Here is an 18,815-nt window from a genome sequence, read left to right as displayed (position 1 = left end):
TATTCGTTATGGTCTCCAGACTCTTTCTTCTCTGGAAGAGCAGTTGAGTATGACCTTTTCCTTTGTTCTCCATTCTGCCTCAGAGCCCAGGTGCATTTGAGGAGCCCAGTCCTTTGGTTTTGGATGCTTAGTGGGGATGAAGTCCTTTTCTGTTCAGTGCCCAGTTTGTTTATCTTCTTCCTGTATAGTTGGTGAGCTCAGACTCTCCTCTGATGAATTGGGTAGAGCTGGAAACCCTTTGTCAATCATTCATCAGCTTTTTCCCTGACCAGGGGCTGGTCTGATGCTCCCTGAACTTAGCCAAAGAAAGGGAAAACCAGGTTGCAGTTGCAAAAGGTGGGGGGAACATCATACCTCTAAGCACCTCCCCTCTATCACTGCTCACACCACAGTCACCCTGGCCAGGACAACTCCCAGCTGAGAAGACTTTACGCCCACCACTGCCAGCTTTGGGACCCAGCCAGTCTTTCAGCTGCTTTCCTGTCCCCTGAGGGTTTCTTAGAACTTTGTGAGTGATTCCTCTTCCTGGGCTGCCCTTTGTTTTGAAGTTCCTGCCAGGCAGGCTTCCTCCTGTCTCCAGACACAGTGAAAAAGGATCACCCAGCAAGCAGCACTTCCACACTATGAAATAGGAAAATATAAACTAGGCCGTGTGTTGGTCTCCTCCAGAATGTTCTGTTTCCTTTTTCCAAATCCGGATCTCACTCAGGCCTGACTTCTCCGATTGCTGTGGCCTCCCTGGAGCTCTCCCTTCCTTGAAGAACGTGTGTCCTCTGTCAGTGCTGCCTGCGAGCCCAAAGTGTATCTGGCCTCTGGGAGGTTCAGGATCCTGTCTGACGTGCTACCCCCATCCCTGCTTCCTTTGGCTCACCTTCTTTGTGCCTTATCTGTTCATTATCCTGCCTCTCCAACCAGATTGCAATCACCTTGGTTTCCTAGAGAGACAAACTACATTGTTATTTTTTTTAATTCTCATGCCTTATGCAGAGCAGGACCAGGGAATATGCACAGGTGGAATTTGGGGGCTCTTTCTCACCTTCTTAAGGACACTGTCGCTTAAGGAAGGGAAATGTCTGATGTTGCTGTTTTCCCAGCCAAGCTCCTTATTAGATGATTTGTGCTTAACAGATCATCAAAAGCACAAATTGGTCGATTGTCTTTCTTACTGCTGGCACATCTCCATATCTGTTTAAAATTTCCGGGCTGCCTGGGTGGCTCAGTCGTTTGAGCCTGCGACTTCGGCTCAGGTCATGATCTCATGGTTCATGGGTTCGAGCCCTGCGTCAAGCTCTGTGCTGACAGCTCAGAGCCTGGAGCCTGCTTCGGATTCTGTGTCTCCCTCTCTCTCTGCCCCTCCCCCACTCACGCTCTTGCTATCTTTCTCTATCAGAACTAAAATAAACATGAAAAAAGTAATAATAAAATTTCCCTCCAGAACTCCCAAACTAGTTGAATCAATTCAGTATCTCTAAACACTAAACAATGTGTAGGTTAGAGAGTCTTAACATCTGAAGTTATGGATTTCAGTTTTTTTTCTAAAACTGAGAATGGCTAGATATGCCTAGATAAAGAACAAAATACAAGGAAACACTCACTACTTCTAGATGGTGGAATTTTGGCTATTTAACTTTTTTGTATTTAAAAAAAAAAAAAACTTGTGTAGCTTTAATCATTTTTTTAATTCCATAAAAAGATTACAAAAAGTACAGGTTAGGCCTATACATTATGACATTTAATGGGCACCCAGAATTCTCTTGTAGACTATACATTTTTTCAGTCCTTTATCATTGCATATTTGGGGTGCCTCCAATTCTTTGATCTTATAACTCACTGCTATAATTTGAAACCTACAAATACTATTTATCACTGTCAAATCTGTGTAACCGTTTGCCTCTGGGCCACTCATTTCATTATTGGGCTCTTTAATCCAGACTAAAATTGGGAAAAACAATACCTAAACCATGCTCCTTAGCCATGGACCATTCAGACCTCAGTGCTGTGCTGCACCTGTATGGATTATCCAACCACAAACCTTTGGTCTCTTGGTGTTTTTTGACCCCAAGTTTTTACTTGAAAATTTTTCACATCTGAAAAATAGTCAAAACAATAGGACAATAAACAGCTCTGTATTCTTTGGATTCATCAATCATCAACAGTTTTTAATGGAAAAAATCTTTATGTGAAGCCTAGGTTAAAAAAAAAAAAAAGGCAGATAAACAGGAAACAGGGAAAGAAATAAGCTAAATGGAAAGCTTGTGTGATATGTAGAAATATCCTCCACATGATCATGTCATCACAGTCAAGGGCATTCTGCACCCTTTGTTATGCTCCTGCATGCCCACCTGTCCACTCAGAAGTATGTCTTGAAGCCTGCCACATGGAACATGGCGTTGGATCCCTGAGAGACCCATCTAGAGAAGGCGTCATGGACCACACCCTCCAAGATGCCCAGAATTAGATTGTCCTGCTCCCGGTTGTTTCTGTGTTGGCTTTGCACCATGGAGAACACAGCTGCTTCCTTACAACACCTTCATTAAACACCTTGCCCCCCACATAAATGAATTGCTGGAGTTCATCGTACAAAGACTATTTTGGGATTCCTTTGTGAGTTCAGGAATGTTTTTTTCCTCTTCCCATCCACCCTAGCTAAATTTAAAATTCAAAGCAGGATCTCCTCATCAAATAATTAAGCTGATTGCCTTTGTGCATTGGCAACATCATCGTCCATCAAATGCGATATTCTGTGGGAAGCTGCAAAGCCAATTTAATAAAATGAGACATCTTTTATATTAGGCCGCATTAATGATGAACAGCAAGTGTGCTGTTTTGTTTTTGTTTGTTTTAAGTTGCCAGTTAGCTGCAGTGGTTAGTAACTATGAAGAGAATTGAGGGCCTGCCGGAGTGTAGACCAGTGATGATCCTACGGAAAAAAATGGTTGTGGATCTGGCTTTGGAGGCAAATAGGCATGGGTTTGAGTGTTTTTGCTCCTTGTAGCATCCCCCTAGCGAAGTCTCTCCCATTTCTGTTTTTTTCGTGTCTAAAACACAGGCTATTCAATTTTAAGACTTACTTAGGATAAAAACATTGTGCTTTTGGCAAAGGGTTAGACACATAGGTCAATGAAATAGGGTCCAGAGGTAGACTCACATAAATAAGGCCCAGGGATTGTCCACAAAATTAGAAAAGCAAGGCCATGCAGAAAGAACAGCCGTTTTCAGTGAAGGGTGCTGAAATAATTCGACTTGCATAAGCCACCCTCACCCTCACAGAAAAAGAACGTGGACCCATATTTCACACCTTATTAAAAAATTAAAATGGACTGTGTCTTTGTAAATGATCCATGGCCTAACCTCGGCAGGAGGTAAGCATAGGCTGCCCGGGAGAGGTGGAATCCTTGCCAATATAGAAAAAACTCTGAGCTGCCTCTGAAGTTCTAAGAAGAATAGAAACACGTGTAAAATCACATGAGTCTTTAATTCCTGTTAATGTTAAAGAAAAGAGCTATTTTAAACAATAATTTGGGGATAGCTTCTAGGAAGTAGCAAATCTTGTAGAATTTCATGGAAAGAAGAGATTTTAAAATTATAAGCACAGTTTACTATATGCCCGCTACGTTTTAAGATACATAAAACCTTCCAAATGATACAAAGGCTATCCCAAATAGCCTAGCTCAGATCATCTTATTCCTTATGGGCTGCTAATGAAGGATATTTTAAAACAGTGTTAATATGATTTCTTTGCTATTTGCAACTTGGTTGTAAATTCTTTCCTGTGAATATGTTAAAAGATAGTCCTACTTTCTTAAAATAACTATTAGTACCCTTTAAAGGGAAATCAAATGAATAATTACAGGCAGAGTGGGGGCACTCATTCTATCTTCCCTGGTTGTGGTTTATTTTGGTCATTCAGAGCCTTGTAGAAGAGCCCGCATGGAGACCCCATCCTTTAATTTTTTTGAATGTTGACTAATTTTGGGGAGAGAGAGCCTGAGCAGGGGAGGGGCAGAAAGAGAGACACGGAATCCAAAGCAGGCTCCAGGCTCTGAGCTGTCAGCACAGAGCCTGACGCAGAGCTCGAAACCACAAACCATGAGAGATCACTACCTGAGCCGAAGTCAGACACTTAACTGACTGAGCCACCGAGGCTCCTGGGACCCCATCCTTGACAGTGATTTACTTGTATTTTTGGTGACCCAGAAAACATTGTTGGGGAAATGTTGGTATTCACAGAACAAAACAAAACCCTTTATCTGTTTCTGTCCCAGAGCTGTGACAGAGAGCATCAATCAGCTGATCACTCTGTGCACCCAGCAAGCTCCTGGCCAGAAAGAATGTGATAATGCCCTGCGGGAGCTCGAGGTAAGTCCCTGGGAAGGCTGCTGGGGATTTAAGAGGGTGTGGCTCTCTGTCCTTTCTGGAAAGGGTCAGTTTCTTCTCCTCTGTTCTTGCCTTATATCCTTCTTATAAGACTATTGGGGCCAGAGTTTCAGTCCGAGTGGGAAGGAATCAAAGTTAGATTTGGTAGGAGTATCATTTCTGCTTCCCCTTTTTCCACTAGGATGAGAGTTAATTTGTTCAAGGATTCTCTATTTCAAATAGGAAGAGGCCTGGGTGCAGGCTGAAGATGGGCACTTTCCACCTAAAAAGTTTTGGAGTTGTTATGCTGGGGCAGGTGGGAGAAACTTGCATAGATGTTCTTTTTGAGTAAAAATGACTTTCCCATTCATTTTATGTTAGTCACTGTAGGGGGCACATGAGTGGAAACCCAGAAGTAACACCTATTACAGGATCAAGGCGATGGTGGGACCCCTAGTGGCCCAGAACACAGTGTGGGTGCTCTTCAATTTATATTCAGGCTCAAGGTTTATTTATAATGGAGAATTCATGTCTGCCTGTAGCATGTATGTGGGTAAACGGAAAATCAACGTGCCTACTTGTATGTAAAGCAGTCCTAAGCAGTGCGCGTTATATTGAAACAGCCAAAGAGATAACTCAGTAGATAGGGGTTGATTGTACCCCATGTACCTTTAGTTTTCTGGATGATTAGCATGGGGACACCCAGCATGCTTCTGCATGGTTTGATTGAGGCCCATTCTGCTGGGGACTATAGGCCAGGGTGCACAGCTGGAGGTGAGAAGAGGCTTGTTACCACTGGCCTAAAACATTCTGAAAACAGTGGAGGCTGTTCCCTGCATTGAGTAGATTACTGCCCTATCCTGGTCTGTTCACATCCACAGATAGGATATGTGAGCTGGGTCTAAGATCTGTGGGCCCAGATGCAAATACTCTGTCCTTTCACTGTATCCTTGGTTGCCAAAATTAGGACTCTTTCAGGGTTGCTGTGACTAAAACAGTTTTTATTGTGTGAAGAGTGGGAGGAGGATCTTGAATGAAATGAACTTCTTTATGCTGCCCTCTTTCCTGAGATCTTTAACTTAGTAACTCAGCAGTTTCCACCATGACGTCCCCAATCCTTGGTAACTCAACGACGGTGTCTTTGTTGGCTGTGCCCCCAAAGGCTGCTGGGTTCTTCTAATGTACATTCTCCCTCACTGGAGAGGAGGCTGGATGGCTACATCCCCAGACTCGCCTCCCCTGGAAAATTCCCTCGTATGTGATTGTCAGGGATAATTACAATCTGAGAGCTAGCGAAGATTTTTACTGGACTGGAGACAAAGGAGCAAGCCCCATACCCGGCTCCTTGATGAATACCTCAACAGGAGTGAATATTTTCTATATTTTGTGAATTAAAAACAAGTGAACCATCTCAGTGGACAGTTTGGAAGGGTTACCTTTCATGCCTACTCATGAAAAGCTTCCAGAACTGAAAACTAAGGGTTCTCCTCATGAAGTAGAAATGAGTTAACGTGTCCTTGAAATAAAAACTCCTTGGAGTTATTCAGCAGAGAAATTGTGCTAACTGACTATGGTCAGGCATTAGCTTTTAGATTTTCTTAAGAAAAAAAATCTCTCCCTTTTGTGGATACCATGCTTCTCCTCCAAATGTGTGAACAGGAGGGGCGCCTGGGTGGCGCAGTCGGTTAAGCGTCCGACTTCAGCCAGGTCACGATCTCGCGGTCCGTGAGTTCGAGCCCCGCGTCAGGCTCTGGGCTGATGGCTTGGAGCCTGGAGCCTGTTTCCGATTCTGTGTCTCCCTCTCTCTGCCCCTCCCCCGTTCATGCTCTGTCTCTCTCTGTCCCAAAAATAAATAAAAAACGTTGAAAAAAAAAATTAAAAAAAAAAAAAACAAATGTGTGAACAGGAGACTCTCCTCTCTGTCGAAGCTAACCTGAGACATCCTCCTCCTTGCCGTCTATGTTTTTGTTGCCAGCGGAAAATCTGAAGTCACAGATAAAACCCTTTAAATTCCTTTCAAGAATCTGGAGACATGAGTGATCATGACCAGAATTCTCTGTAGGGAGGGGAAGTTGTTAGTTCATATGACGTTGGATTTCTCTTATTCTGTAACACTGGCTTGCTTTTGAAGTTGTGTTTTCCTTCTGTAGACTGTCAAGGGGATGTTGGACAATCCTAATGAACCTGTTAGTGACCTCTCTTACTTTGACTGCATTGAGAGTGTGATGGAAAACTCCAAGGTAAGGCTGTCTGTGCTGTTAACATTCCTCCTCATTGTGGGGAAAAATCTAGATGGTTTTGTATGTATCTGCCTGCAGCCACTCTGTGTGACTACATCATCATGAAGCCTCACCATGAAGCCCTTTGCTCAAATGCTTCTTAAACTTGGCTGTGCCTCAGAATCACCTAGGGGTCTTGTTAAACACAGATTACTGGACCTTACCCCCGAGTTTCTGATTCAGTAGATCTGAGGTGGGGCTGAGATTGTGTATTTCTGACAAGTCCCCAGGTCCCTGCCAATGCGGCCCAGAAATAACACTTTGAGATACAATGATTAGACCATATCATGGATGAGTCTTACGGTGAGTCGAATCATAGATTTCTTTCATTTGGGACCAACTTGCAGGGGAAAGCCTGTCAGTTAACCTTGGCTTTTATGAGACCCTCTTGTGTGTTCTTTTTGCCATCCATTCATGGCATGCATTCTCGAGGGGACTGAAAAACTCGGAGTTTTGTGGGGGAGGTAGGAGGAATGGAACATCTAAATAATACAGTCGTTTGTGTCCCCACCCCCTGCTAAACCTTAACCTTGCTCAACAGAATCTTATTTCTTAGTATTTATTTGGATATGGGTGGCAGTTGTGGGTGGGGAGGCTAAATAGACTTCTCAGTGGACCAATAATGATGGCTTAAAAGGTTGAGAAACACTAACTTGTGATGGTAATACCAGAGTTGTTAAGAATGCTTCAAAACCACATTACAATGAAATAGAAGTGAGAGAAACAGATGATGAGCAGCTGGCAATGCCAAGTTCGTGCTTGGAGCACAAGTGTGTGTTTGTCTACATCACTCTTATGTTAGCTCTGGGGACATGGGGACACATCTGTGTTGTGATGTCAGGACTGGCTTGCTGTGCATTGGGCTGAGACTAGAATTTGCTCCATCTAGCATCCTTTATGGAGTTATGGATTGCCTAGGCAGGCTGCATATGTTTTAAATACTTTGAGCCAAAGAAACTCTTCCTTAAAGAGGGATACAGGGTTATAGAAAGGAAAATAACTCATATAACAATACCTTCTAACTTCTTTGTTTTGCAAGTCTTTATGCAAACTGGACTGTTTGGTATATCGAAGCATTTTTAGGGAATTTCTTTTTTTTTTTTTTTTTTTTTCATTCCACCATCTGTGACTCTGGAAAGTAGACTAGGACCTGTCCTCTTGGGGCATGATGAGGCCCAGAGAAGACAGAACACCAGATATGGGGCAGGTGTCCTGCCTCTGCCCATGTGCCTTCTATGTGACTTTCTGTAGGATGCTTGACCTTTCTGGGTTAGATTTTAAATATTAAATTCCCTTTTATCTGTTCTTTTAAAGACCTCTGGGAAAAAAATACATCAATGATTTTCAGAATAAGGGGAAATACTTAAAAAATTAGGAAATAGTCTTAGTGTTCAGATCACCCATCTGTGTGTGTGTGTGTGTGTGTGTGTGTGTACTTTTTAACAAAAACATATTTAAATTTTGCTGTCAATAAGTAAGTAAATAATATTACCTAGAGTATGTCTTCTGCTTCCTGGGTGTGACTACCTACAGTTTACGTATCTGATTTTTATATTCTGGGAGCCAGCAGTTCTCAGTTTAGACCACTAACTTGTGGCATGCCCTATATAGATTTTACTTTATTGATTCGTGTATACTAACTATGTCTCTTTGAGATGTAGGTAACTTTTAGATGAAAAGTTCATACTTTCATTATTCACTTCTCTGTATGGAACAGAAATGATAGAATTCTCTTAAATCTCCTCTTAATGTGAATAAAGAAAAATAATGGCAAATACTGTCAATGAAGTGGCCTTGAATGTTAAGCTCAGAGAGTATCATTGGTTGGTTGTTTTGTAGGTTCTGGGCGAGTCGATGGCAGGGATTTCACAGAACGCCAAGACCGGGGACCTCCCTGCCTTTGGGGAGTGTGTGGGGATTGCGTCCAAGGCCCTCTGTGGGTTGACAGAGGCTGCAGCCCAGGTAAGGGACTGGCCCCCAGGCCCTATGATGCAGGCCTTCTAGCCTTAAGGCCTATGTCCTTTGCTTGTGTCCCATGGTAGATTGTGGGTACCGGGAATATCAGATGTCTGGGGTGGGGGGGTGGGGGGTGGGGTGGGAATGGGGGAGCTCCAGCTGCAGGGGCATACCAGATCCCTGTGGAGAGTGGGGCATGGGGGAGCTCCAGCCACAGCTCCTTCTCCAACCACCATCATAGAAACCATGGTAAAGGTGGAGGTTCCTGTGATGGCTGGGGCATTTAGACAAAACATCAGCCAGTTACCCCCCCAGGAACAGAGCAGCCTGGCAAGGACAGTGAGACCCTGAACACCGCAGACCCAGCATAAGGGTTCAGAGGCCAGATTTGTGTGTGTGTGTGTGTGTGTGTGTGTGTGTGTGTGTGTGTGTGTATGTGTTTAAGACCATTTTTACAGATGAGTTGTTATGAGGAGAAAACAAATGGGTATTACATAATTCACATTCTCTCTGAAGCTTTAAAAATGCAAAAATCTTAGTCATGCTCTTTTTAGGATCAGAGGGAGAAAAAAATTAGATACCATCCTGCCAAGATGTGATCGGGCATGTTCCTTGCTTTTGTTCAACTGTCCTGTGCATCTCTGATAATTATTGGGCTCATGTGACTGAAGCTTCAAAAATTGTCAGCATTTATCTTGAAGGATTTGTCACTTGACAATTACCTTGAGCCTGAAAGATTTTACTGAACCAAAGAGAAACATTCCCTAGTTTGGGGGATGAAATTACATTGCCCCTCAAATCTCACAGGAAATGATTTAAGGTTAAAATTCCCGCTCACAGATTCATTGTCTGCCTGTGATTTGACTAACCCATCCAAAGGGTTTTAAAGAGAAGACCTTCTCTTAGAGCCTCTTGTCCTCTTAGAGAGCAAACACTGCCTTTTTTTGTTTGTTTGGTTTTGGGTTTTTTTGCCCTCCTGAGCCATCCTGCGCATTCTCCTTACTTACTATTGGAAATACGAGCCTAAACACTAAGGATGCATTAGGCTGTGAGACCAGAAACTTCCGTGCAGGACAGGCTCCAGGGTTGAGTGACCTAGCAGCTTCATGCCTTTGGTCTACACCCACTTTCTTGTGCTTCTCCCATCTTCCAGTCAAAGAGTCAGCTTCACACGACACAGACTGGGTGCCCTTAGGCTCATAAGATGGCTACCAGCAGCACACAGGGCTGCCTTCATCCTTGTTCATGACCCATAGAAAAGCTTCTTTAGGCTTTCTTAGGCGCAGAGAGGTTTCGTTCCTAGAAGCCTACAGAAGACTCCTGCCACCATCGGCCCATGTATCCTTAAACCCTCACTGATGAGATTACCCTGACCACCGTGCACTAAGGAGCCCCTGAGAATGCTACATTTGCATTGCCAGGCCGTCGTCCCCTACAGGCTCATGTAGGAGCACAGACAGTCTGAGCTGTGGTTTCCTCCTCCATTTCCAGGCTGCATACCTGGTGGGCATCTCTGATCCAAACAGCCAGGCGGGCCACCAGGGCCTTGTGGACCCCATCCAGTTTGCCAGGGCCAACCAGGCCATCCAGATGGCATGCCAGAACCTGGTGGACCCCGGCAGCAGCCCGTCACAGGTAACCACGGGGCGTGGGTGTGAGGTCTGTGAGTCCTTAAGCTGTCCTAGGTGGGTAGGAGACTGTGAGAAACGAGTAAAGAATACTGTTCTCTCGGAGCTCGCAAAGTCAGGTAAACTCAGCACTGCCAATAACAACTCAGGAGTGTGGGGGGGTAGGGGGATATTGCAAAATGTGGTGAGTGTGCCAGTGTGTCAGTGCTCTGAAACGAGGTACTGGAGGCAGGAGGAGTGAAGTAATCACTGAGAGAGTCATCAGGAGTCTCATGATTTCATTCCAGTCAGAGGACGTAGGTGGAGTGCTCGTTCTGTGCTCAGCACTAGGGGTCAACACGAGGACCTGATCCCCTCTGCCCTGGCACCCACTCTTCTGGATAAAGTTTGGAAGATGGGATGGTCGGGGTGTGATGACAGCACCAGGGATGCACGGGGGAACAGGGGATGAACTCGGAGGGGCTGTCAAGGTTCACTTCACAGAGACGGTGGTACTGAGCCAGAATCCAAATCCAAAGTACACTAAGGACCCACAGAGGCATTTTCGAACTAGACCATACGTGCAACACTCCTTACTCAAGTGTCATGGAGTCCTGTTCACTTACTCAAGCTGCGTGTGCTGAAGAAACAAGGCCTGGCCTGTAGGGCCCCCCGAGCCAGCCTGAGAGTCCCACAGCCACTGTGAACCCTGAGACAGGCCTAGTTGAGGCTGGAGAAGGACCTACATTCAGGAGGCAATAGAGGGGTCCTCTGACCTATAGCAGGCCTGAGAGCTGGCGTGGAACACATCAGGGCACCTAACCTCCCAACCTGTCCAATAAAGGTCAAAGATGTGTTACCAAATTCAGCCAAGTGGATCAGGTGACTCACAAGAGCCATTGGGGTTGGGGGTGGAGCCTGGAAGATGCCCGGCCCAGACCCCTTAATCAGGTGCCCACAGTCCACCTGTGCATGAAAAAGGAGCTATTACACCTTGATGTTTATTTTCCTCCTCTAGACCTGGGCTCCAGTGTGGTGGCCACGCGCTGCTTGTGGCCATTAAGCACTCGCAACGTGGCCAGTCCAAGTTGTGGTGGGCTGTAAGTGTAAAATACACACTGGAGGGGCGCCTGGGTGGCGCAGTCGGTTGGGCGTCCGACTTCAGCCAGGTCACGATCTCGCGGTCCGTGAGTTCGAGCCCCGCGTCAGGCTCTGGGCTGATGGCTCGGAGCCTGGAGCCTGTTTCCGATTCTGTGTCTCCCTCTCTCTCTGCCCCTCCCCCGTTCATGCTCTGTCTCTCTCTGTCCCAAAAATAAATTAAAAACGTTGAAAAAAAAAAATTTAAAAAAAAAAATAAATAAATAAATAAAAAAAAAAAATACACACTGGAGCTTGAAACTTGGTATGGCAAGATTGTAAAATCTCAAATTCTTAAATCGATTACCTGGTGAAATGAAATATTGTGCCTCTATCAAGTTAAATAAGCGACCGAAATAAATTTCTCTTGGTTTTCTCTACTTATTTTAATTTTTTTATGTTTATTTTTGAGAGAGAGTGTGAGTGGGGGAGGGGCAGAGAGAGAGGGAGACACAGAATCAGAAGCAGGCTCCAGGCTCTGAGCCATTAGCACAGAGCCCGAATCGGGACTCGAACTCGTGAACTTTGAGATCATGACCTGAGCCGTAGTCAGCACTCAACCAACTGAGCCACCCAGGCACCCTTTTCCTTATTTTAATGAGGCTACCAGAAAATTTAAAATTTCACGTGTCGTTCACATTCTCCTCGTGTTGGGCAGCACTGGCCTGGATCCTGGACCATTTGCCTCTTGGCTGGCCAAGGGTCATGAATCATAGCTGCCTGCATCTCCTTTAAGACTCTCTGGAGTCCAGCCCTCTCCCAGTAAGGAAGCATCACTTCCTTTCCTTTTGTTCGTTCTCTCTTGCTTAGTAATTCTTGTCCCCTGCTTTCTTGGAGTGACTTGGGGGCAGTGGAGCTAGACGCACATGTTGGAGTTACACAGATATGGGAGCTGAAGAGGAATCCAGGGCTCCAGACCAGGGTGGACTCCTTGGCACTGAGCATGGGATGCCCCAACCCAGCTCCACACTTTGCAGGTTCTGTCCGCGGCCACAATTGTCGCCAAGCACACCTCGGCCCTGTGCAACGCCTGTCGTATCGCCTCATCCAAGACAGCCAACCCAGTGGCCAAGAGGCACTTTGTCCAGTCAGCCAAGGAAGTCGCCAACAGCACTGCCAACCTGGTGAAGACCATCAAGGTAGGTTTCGGAGCTGAGACCTTCGTGACCCCTATGTCACCTGTTGCCGACGGAAAAGATCTTTGCAGGATTTAAGCTCTTTGTCCCCTAAAGCTTGTGTCTAGTGAAGCTTCACTCCTGATTCAAATCACTAAGGAGGAGTCCTTTATTAATGGAGATACTTATCATGAAAAACCAACAGCCTTGGTCTCAACTAACCTTCTTGGATAATGGGGGAGGGCGTCTCCAAATTCTGTACATGGGAAGCTTAGGGGCAGAAATCGGGAAGAGGTTGGCTGTGAGGCATTTGTTGGCACTATGCTTGGGTAGCAAATACCTTGGGTTTACTCAAACAGTGTGCTAATGTAGGGTGGTTTTGAGCTCATTTGCTGCAGGGAATTTCTGGTACAGGGTATACCATTTTTGGTACATCTATTGGGACCTAGAGAGAAGGTGGAGGGGAGAAGGGAATGGGAAATTGTGGGAAGTCACTTTAAAAATTCAGTTTAATCTATCCTTTGATCTCTATTCTGTTTAAAGTTGTTTAAATGCTTGAAATGGAGTACTTGATTTTTAAAATAGAACGTCCCATGTTTCTATCAATCAAGTTCATCTTTGTGTTAAAGGCCATGGACTGGCTGGGGGAGGAGCAGGGACAGGGGCCCTTGTGAGGAAGGAATTGCAGCGGCTGGCCTCTAGTATTTATAGGTGGGTGATAAAGTCACGAATCCTGTCTGCCCTGAGCGGGGACCAAGCTGCAGCTGGCAGCTGACCTTGTGGGGAAAAGAACCACAGCTGAACAGCAGACCACAGGCAAAGAGCCCAGGACCTCGCCCCCTAGATCCAAACCTCCAAAGGTGGCTGTTGTGGAAGGTGAGCAACCCCCATAGGAGGTTGGGGAAGCCACTGGAGGCTTAATATTTACTTAAAGATTGTCACATTCATTGAGGGAGGGTCACCTGCTTTCTTGTCGGGCAAGCCCGGGAGTAATGGGACTTTCCCCTGTCCTCTCCAGAGGACAGGGTACCACACCCCTCATTTTTCTAGCACTACGCAGAGCCGCTTTAATAACATGGAGAAGTCCATCCACAAGCTGAGCCAGCCAGAAGCAAAGGGGAGAACACATAGCAAGCTGGCGGGGGAGAGCAGGGGGCACTTAGCCCTGTCAGCAGTTTCTTAGCTGTCTAAACAAAGAGCCTGCGTATTTGAAGACAATAATGAGATAGGTTGGAAACAAATTAAAGCCATGACCAGGTGCCCCTGGGATCTGGGCGGCAGCTTACCTTAATTACCATCATAGTTCATAGAAACTAAGAAAGCTTACATTTTTAGCTGCTTGCTTTGTACAAAGCCTGTTTCAAGTGTTTTGTGTGTATTACTCATCAACTCATACAAATCCCCTGTGCTTGTCACCCCCATTTTACAGTCAGGACACTAGGAGCTAGCAGGTTAAGTGACTTACCCAAGGTGACCCAGCCAGTAAGTGGCAGATGGGAATTGCAGCCCAGACCCGGAGCCCCTGCTCTTTCCGCTCTCGATCCTGCTCTCACCCCAGCATCCTGTTCAAATCCAGCCTAACCTGGGAAGAAACACCTTGGTGTGTTTACACTCCTTATGTGCAAATTGGGGGTGGCAGGATGAAAGACAGCAATCGAGTTGAAGGGAGTGACATCATCAGTGCTTGCTGTATGATTAACTGACTTCAGTTAAGCTTGGCCATTTTCTGATCATTAGAAAACAGACTATATTTAGACGGACCACGGGAGGGAAAAAAGGAAGGAAACTGTTCGATAGAAATTCCTGGGAACCTTTCTTTTCTGTCTCCTCCTGGTATTAAGTCCTGACCTATCTCTGTATAAAGCATCTCTGCTAAGATCTCCTGTTCTTTTCAGATTCCCCTCACAGTGTCCAACCCTCTTTGCAATTCCCGGCGGCAAATGAGCTCTTGTGATGGCCTGAAAGATAGGCCTGTGCAGGAACATCAGAGGAGGGTACGGCGGGATCATTAGGTGGGGAAGACGAAGGCCTCGCCTCTGTGAGCTCCCTGGGATCCAGTAGCGGTGCACAAGGAACAGAAATGAACCTAATGCCCCTCACCTGGCTGAAATGTGCTTGGTTTTGCAATTCCCCCTGAGGGGACGGGGCAGGATTGGCCAGGGACAATGAGCCTTGTTTTTAATTTACTCAGAGGAAAATGGTCATGGTCATTTCACTGCAGCTCACCACACTATATACTGAATGTGGATTTCCTATTTTAAGGAAGGGTTAAGAATCCTATCAGATGGCAAAAAAAATGAATATTTAATTCCCTAAAAGTTTAAAACAGCTGCCCCGGTAGCTGCATTTTGCTCTGTTTTAGGCCTCCTAGTGCTTCTCTTTTTCTTCTCACCATGACAATGTGGCCCACCCTAAATCCCAGTTGCCGCACCTCTATAGGCACAAAGAAAGGAGGGGGACCCAGCCAGAGAGACACTGAAGACCAGGGAACAGACCTTTGTGGTGGGTTGTCAGCACCCTAAGAATGTGTGCCTCCGGGAATCTTAAACCCCTACCAAGGGCATTCTTTAAAATCCCAAAGCTTGGCTCAGCAAGAATAAATTATCCGCACCCTCCTCCCTGGCAAGTTGCTCTAAATGCCAGACACGTTAGAAGCACACAGACCCCCTCCCCACGGTCGCTGTCTTTCCACTGGTCACCCCACAGAGGTCCGCTGCTTGTCTTTCTTCATTCAGCTCATTACCTAGTCTTAAATCACAGATGTGGAATGGAATGCTGTTTTAAATATGCAGTCGCTCAGGTTTCGGTGCCAGGTAGAAGTTGTACGACAGCTTTTACTCTTCTGAGAAGTGAAAGCGTGGCCTTGAGTCTGACAGCGGAGTTGAAGCCCGGGTTTTGCGATGAAGCATTTCCAGGGTGTACCAAAGGTACATTAATCGATGTTGATCTTGTTGCTCATCTTTATGTTTGGATTGGTAAAGTAAGTTTCGTTGTGTTTCGTTTCGTTTTGTTTTCGGAAGAAAAAGGGAAAAACTTCGTGGGTTTCTCTTCCTCCTTATTGCCTTTGTCCAAGGTCAGGAGAAAAGGGAGGCAGGTGTCACAGGCTGTCATTTGAGGCCTGAGCCTGGATAGCATGCCAGTCTCTGGGTGTTGGTTTTATCATCTGGAACATTAGGGATTTGTGATTAAGGTCCCAAATCTTTAAGGTCTTAAGGTCCCTCCCAACCCCCTAAAGCCCGTGAATGTTTGATTCTGGTACATGTGCAGAAATGAGGTCTCCCAGACTCCTGTGAGATTTTGCTAAGGGAACATTCAGAGGAGCTGGCCCAGGGGTCAAGAGTGTCCTTGTCCTGATGGGGCCTAGGCATTTGACTCGGTGACTTCACCCCCTTCATTGTTGCGATTGGGGTACTAGACATTCTGTGACATGGAATGTCTACACGAAAACTGTCACGTCTGCTTAAAATTTCACCAGTGAGCAGATGTGCATATTCAGGTTACTTGCGTGGCTCAGCCATCCCCAGAGTGGAAGAGGCATTCAGAAATGACATAATATCTGTGTAAACCGTCCTTTCTGACGCTAAGTGCTACCTCCAGTGGAAATAGCTTTTCCTTTTTTTTTTTTTTTAATGTTTTATTTATTATGAGAGAGTCCGAGTGGGGGGAGGGGCAGAAGGAGAGCGAGGAGGACAGAGCATCTGAAGAAGCCTGCTCAGCGCTGACAGCTGCGAGCCCGGTGTGGGGCTCCAACTCATGAACCACGAGATCATGACCCGAGCCGAAGTCAGAGGCTTAACCAACTGAGCTACTGAGATGCCCCTAGCTTTTCCTTTTTGAAAATGAAAAAAAAAGTGGTTGACGTAGCTTGGCCCACCATTCCACATTATTCAAGGTCCTGTCCCATGAATAGCAGTGGGCTGCGTGATGTGTGATTTTAGTGCCCAGGCTCAAAAAATATATGTCCTTTCTTCACCTCTTGGTACAGTTTATGAAACTGCACAATTAGAAAACTGCTTCTTGGGATTTAGCTCGGCTAATCATCTTTGCATTTTGAATAACAAGTTCAAGTAAAGAAAGGTTGCTGGCTTGATCGGATGTCTGCCTTCCTAATAGGCTGAGACGATTGTGGGAGGTGGAAAAGGGGTGGGGAAAAGTGTGGGGAGGTAAGAACAGGAGGCATGAGCATCACTGAGGGGAGGCTTGGCATCTTCCATTGAGCTAGAAGCCACATCATCCCAGCTGAAGGCGGTGGCATTGGCCACTGGTGTGGCTGGGATTTGAGTTCCTTTGACACCGAAGACCACTTCTGCCGTCTGCCTGTTAGGCTGCTTGCCTGTGCTGGGGCCACTCCTGCCCGGCTCCTGCTGTATAATACCCGCCCTGCCTCCTAGCATATCCTCAGATTGCTCTGAAGGCTGGCGGGGCCTGACTCAAGGAGTCGATGGTGTTGATAGTATAACAAGACGAGAGTAACAAGACACCATGCAGGTCACCGGTGCTAACTCCACATGGACTGAGCACACGAGTGGCAGTTAGAACAGAGGCCATATATGTGAGTCAGAGATGTGAGCAAGCACATAGGGTTGCTCTTGGGTCTGGAAGATTGGCAGAATTGGTGAGGTTAGACTAGGGGTCATTGCCTATGGATGAGCAGAGGCAAGGCATGCATGGTATTAGTAATGATGGTAAATTAGCAGGGCTCACGGGAATTCCTCTGAAAATGTTAGCATGGTGGATGCGTAATTATTGTCCCCAGCAGCCAGGGCTTGATTGGAATGTAGCTGTTATTCAGAAATAGCCTTTATCGCGTACGTGCCTGTCTACTCTTGCCTTCCTGAAAAATAGAAACGCTCTCATCTCAGATCTGGTTTGTTTCATAATGCTGGTGCCTCTGTTTTTTTGTTCACTAATTGTCCAAATTGGCTTTTATATATTGCTCATCACAGTTGAATTAAAAGTTTAATTGGCCATCTAATGGAGAAATTTACATTCTTCTACAAGTATAACTGCCTTTTCAAAAGTAACCCTTTGCCTAGAAGAAGGGATACTCTCACTGGATCACAGGCTTTCTAACAGTCTTGTTCTTCAGGAGGTAGGGTCTGGGTTTGGAGAACCTCAAATCCAAGTGTTAACCCTTTATCAGGCAGCCTGTCACGGATCACAAACTACATTCCTGGATTCTTCTCATCTGGGCCATTAATCAGCAGTGTGACTGATGAGTCACTGCCACTGTGTTACCTGCTACTATTTTTTTTAAAAAGCTCTTGAAGCATAAGATGGATAGAAAGAAAACACATATCATAGGTACAGAGTTCAGTGAACTTAAGTTGAATGCACGTAGGGAGCTATAGCCAGATCAAGACATAGAACGTGGCCAGCCTACAGAAGCCCTCTTTGTGCTCCTTAGTCTCACCTGCTGTGAAGGGTCACTTGATTGCTAACACCTTACATTAGTTTAACCTCTTTTGTGCTTGCACAAATGGAATCATACAGTAAGTACATTTTTGCCACTGGCCTCTGTAAATATATGTTAGTGAGATTTGCCGATGTTGTTGGAGGTAGTTCTGGTCCATTCCTTCTCATTGGATTCCATTTTGCTCATTTCAAAATGGCGGATACAGAACCCCTACCTCCATCATTCTCTCATGGGTATTCAGGTAAAAGTTAGAAAAAGTTGAAAGTGCTATACAATGTAAAGTGTTTTTATAACTTGGGAGGGAATAGACTTAGAGTGAAAATGGAGGGAAAGAGCCCAAGGGTTATAGTCTGAAAAGTGGGGAAGAAAATGGTTCAGCTTGAAGGTCATATGAGTGGGAAATTGATGGACCTTGAGGTCAGGTGCCTTCTGAGCTACATACTAAACTTTACTTCTTATAATTGCTAATTGAGTCCCTCTGCTTGATGGCGTGATCTCTCCAATTACTTATTTAGGAATTCCCCTAACATTTTCAGTATTCCCATTAATCCACGTTCTTCCAATAGGAGATGATTACCGTGGCCACAAGCGGTTTGTGCATTTCAATGGGCTAATGTCTCTGTGTTTTCTCGCATCAGGCCCTGGATGGGGATTTCTCTGAAGACAACCGCAATAAGTGTCGCATTGCCACTGCACCCTTGATCGAAGCTGTGGAGAACCTGACAGCTTTCGCATCCAACCCCGAGTTTGTCAGCATTCCTGCCCAGATCAGCTCCGAGGTAGGGATCTTAGCAGCAAAGGTAATATTTCAGTCTGTGGCTAGTTTATGTGGCACTGAATGAGCATGAACAGTTAAGAGCTCCAAAAGCCCTGTCTTGTAGAACATTGTTGTTGTTGTCAATGATGATACGTGCCCAGAGTTCATGAAACTCAAGGTATGCACATCTTA

At 45.6% G+C, this 18,815-nt stretch overlaps 1 protein-coding gene across 8 annotated transcripts in view; it reads left to right on the top strand.

Moving 5' to 3' along the window:
• The window catches only part of TLN2 (talin 2), a 441,711-nt gene that overhangs the window by 329,084 nt on the left and 93,812 nt on the right, over window positions 1–18,815 (top strand). For all 8 annotated transcript variants that reach the window (XM_058737523.1, XM_058737527.1, XM_058737519.1 and 5 more), the window contains 6 exons: window positions 4,266–4,359; window positions 6,507–6,596; window positions 8,475–8,597; window positions 10,083–10,226; window positions 12,313–12,474; window positions 18,505–18,645. In XM_058737523.1, the coding sequence (XP_058593506.1) occupies window positions 4,266–4,359; window positions 6,507–6,596; window positions 8,475–8,597; window positions 10,083–10,226; window positions 12,313–12,474; window positions 18,505–18,645 (754 nt within the window). The remainder of the gene's footprint in view (window positions 1–4,265; window positions 4,360–6,506; window positions 6,597–8,474; window positions 8,598–10,082; window positions 10,227–12,312; window positions 12,475–18,504; window positions 18,646–18,815) is intronic.

The sequence above is a fragment of the Neofelis nebulosa genome, chromosome 7 (genome assembly GCF_028018385.1).
Source record: "Neofelis nebulosa isolate mNeoNeb1 chromosome 7, mNeoNeb1.pri, whole genome shotgun sequence".
NCBI lineage: Eukaryota > Metazoa > Chordata > Mammalia > Carnivora > Felidae > Neofelis > Neofelis nebulosa.
Note: the sequence above shows the minus strand (reverse complement) of the source record. Positions and strands in the feature narration are given on the sequence as shown.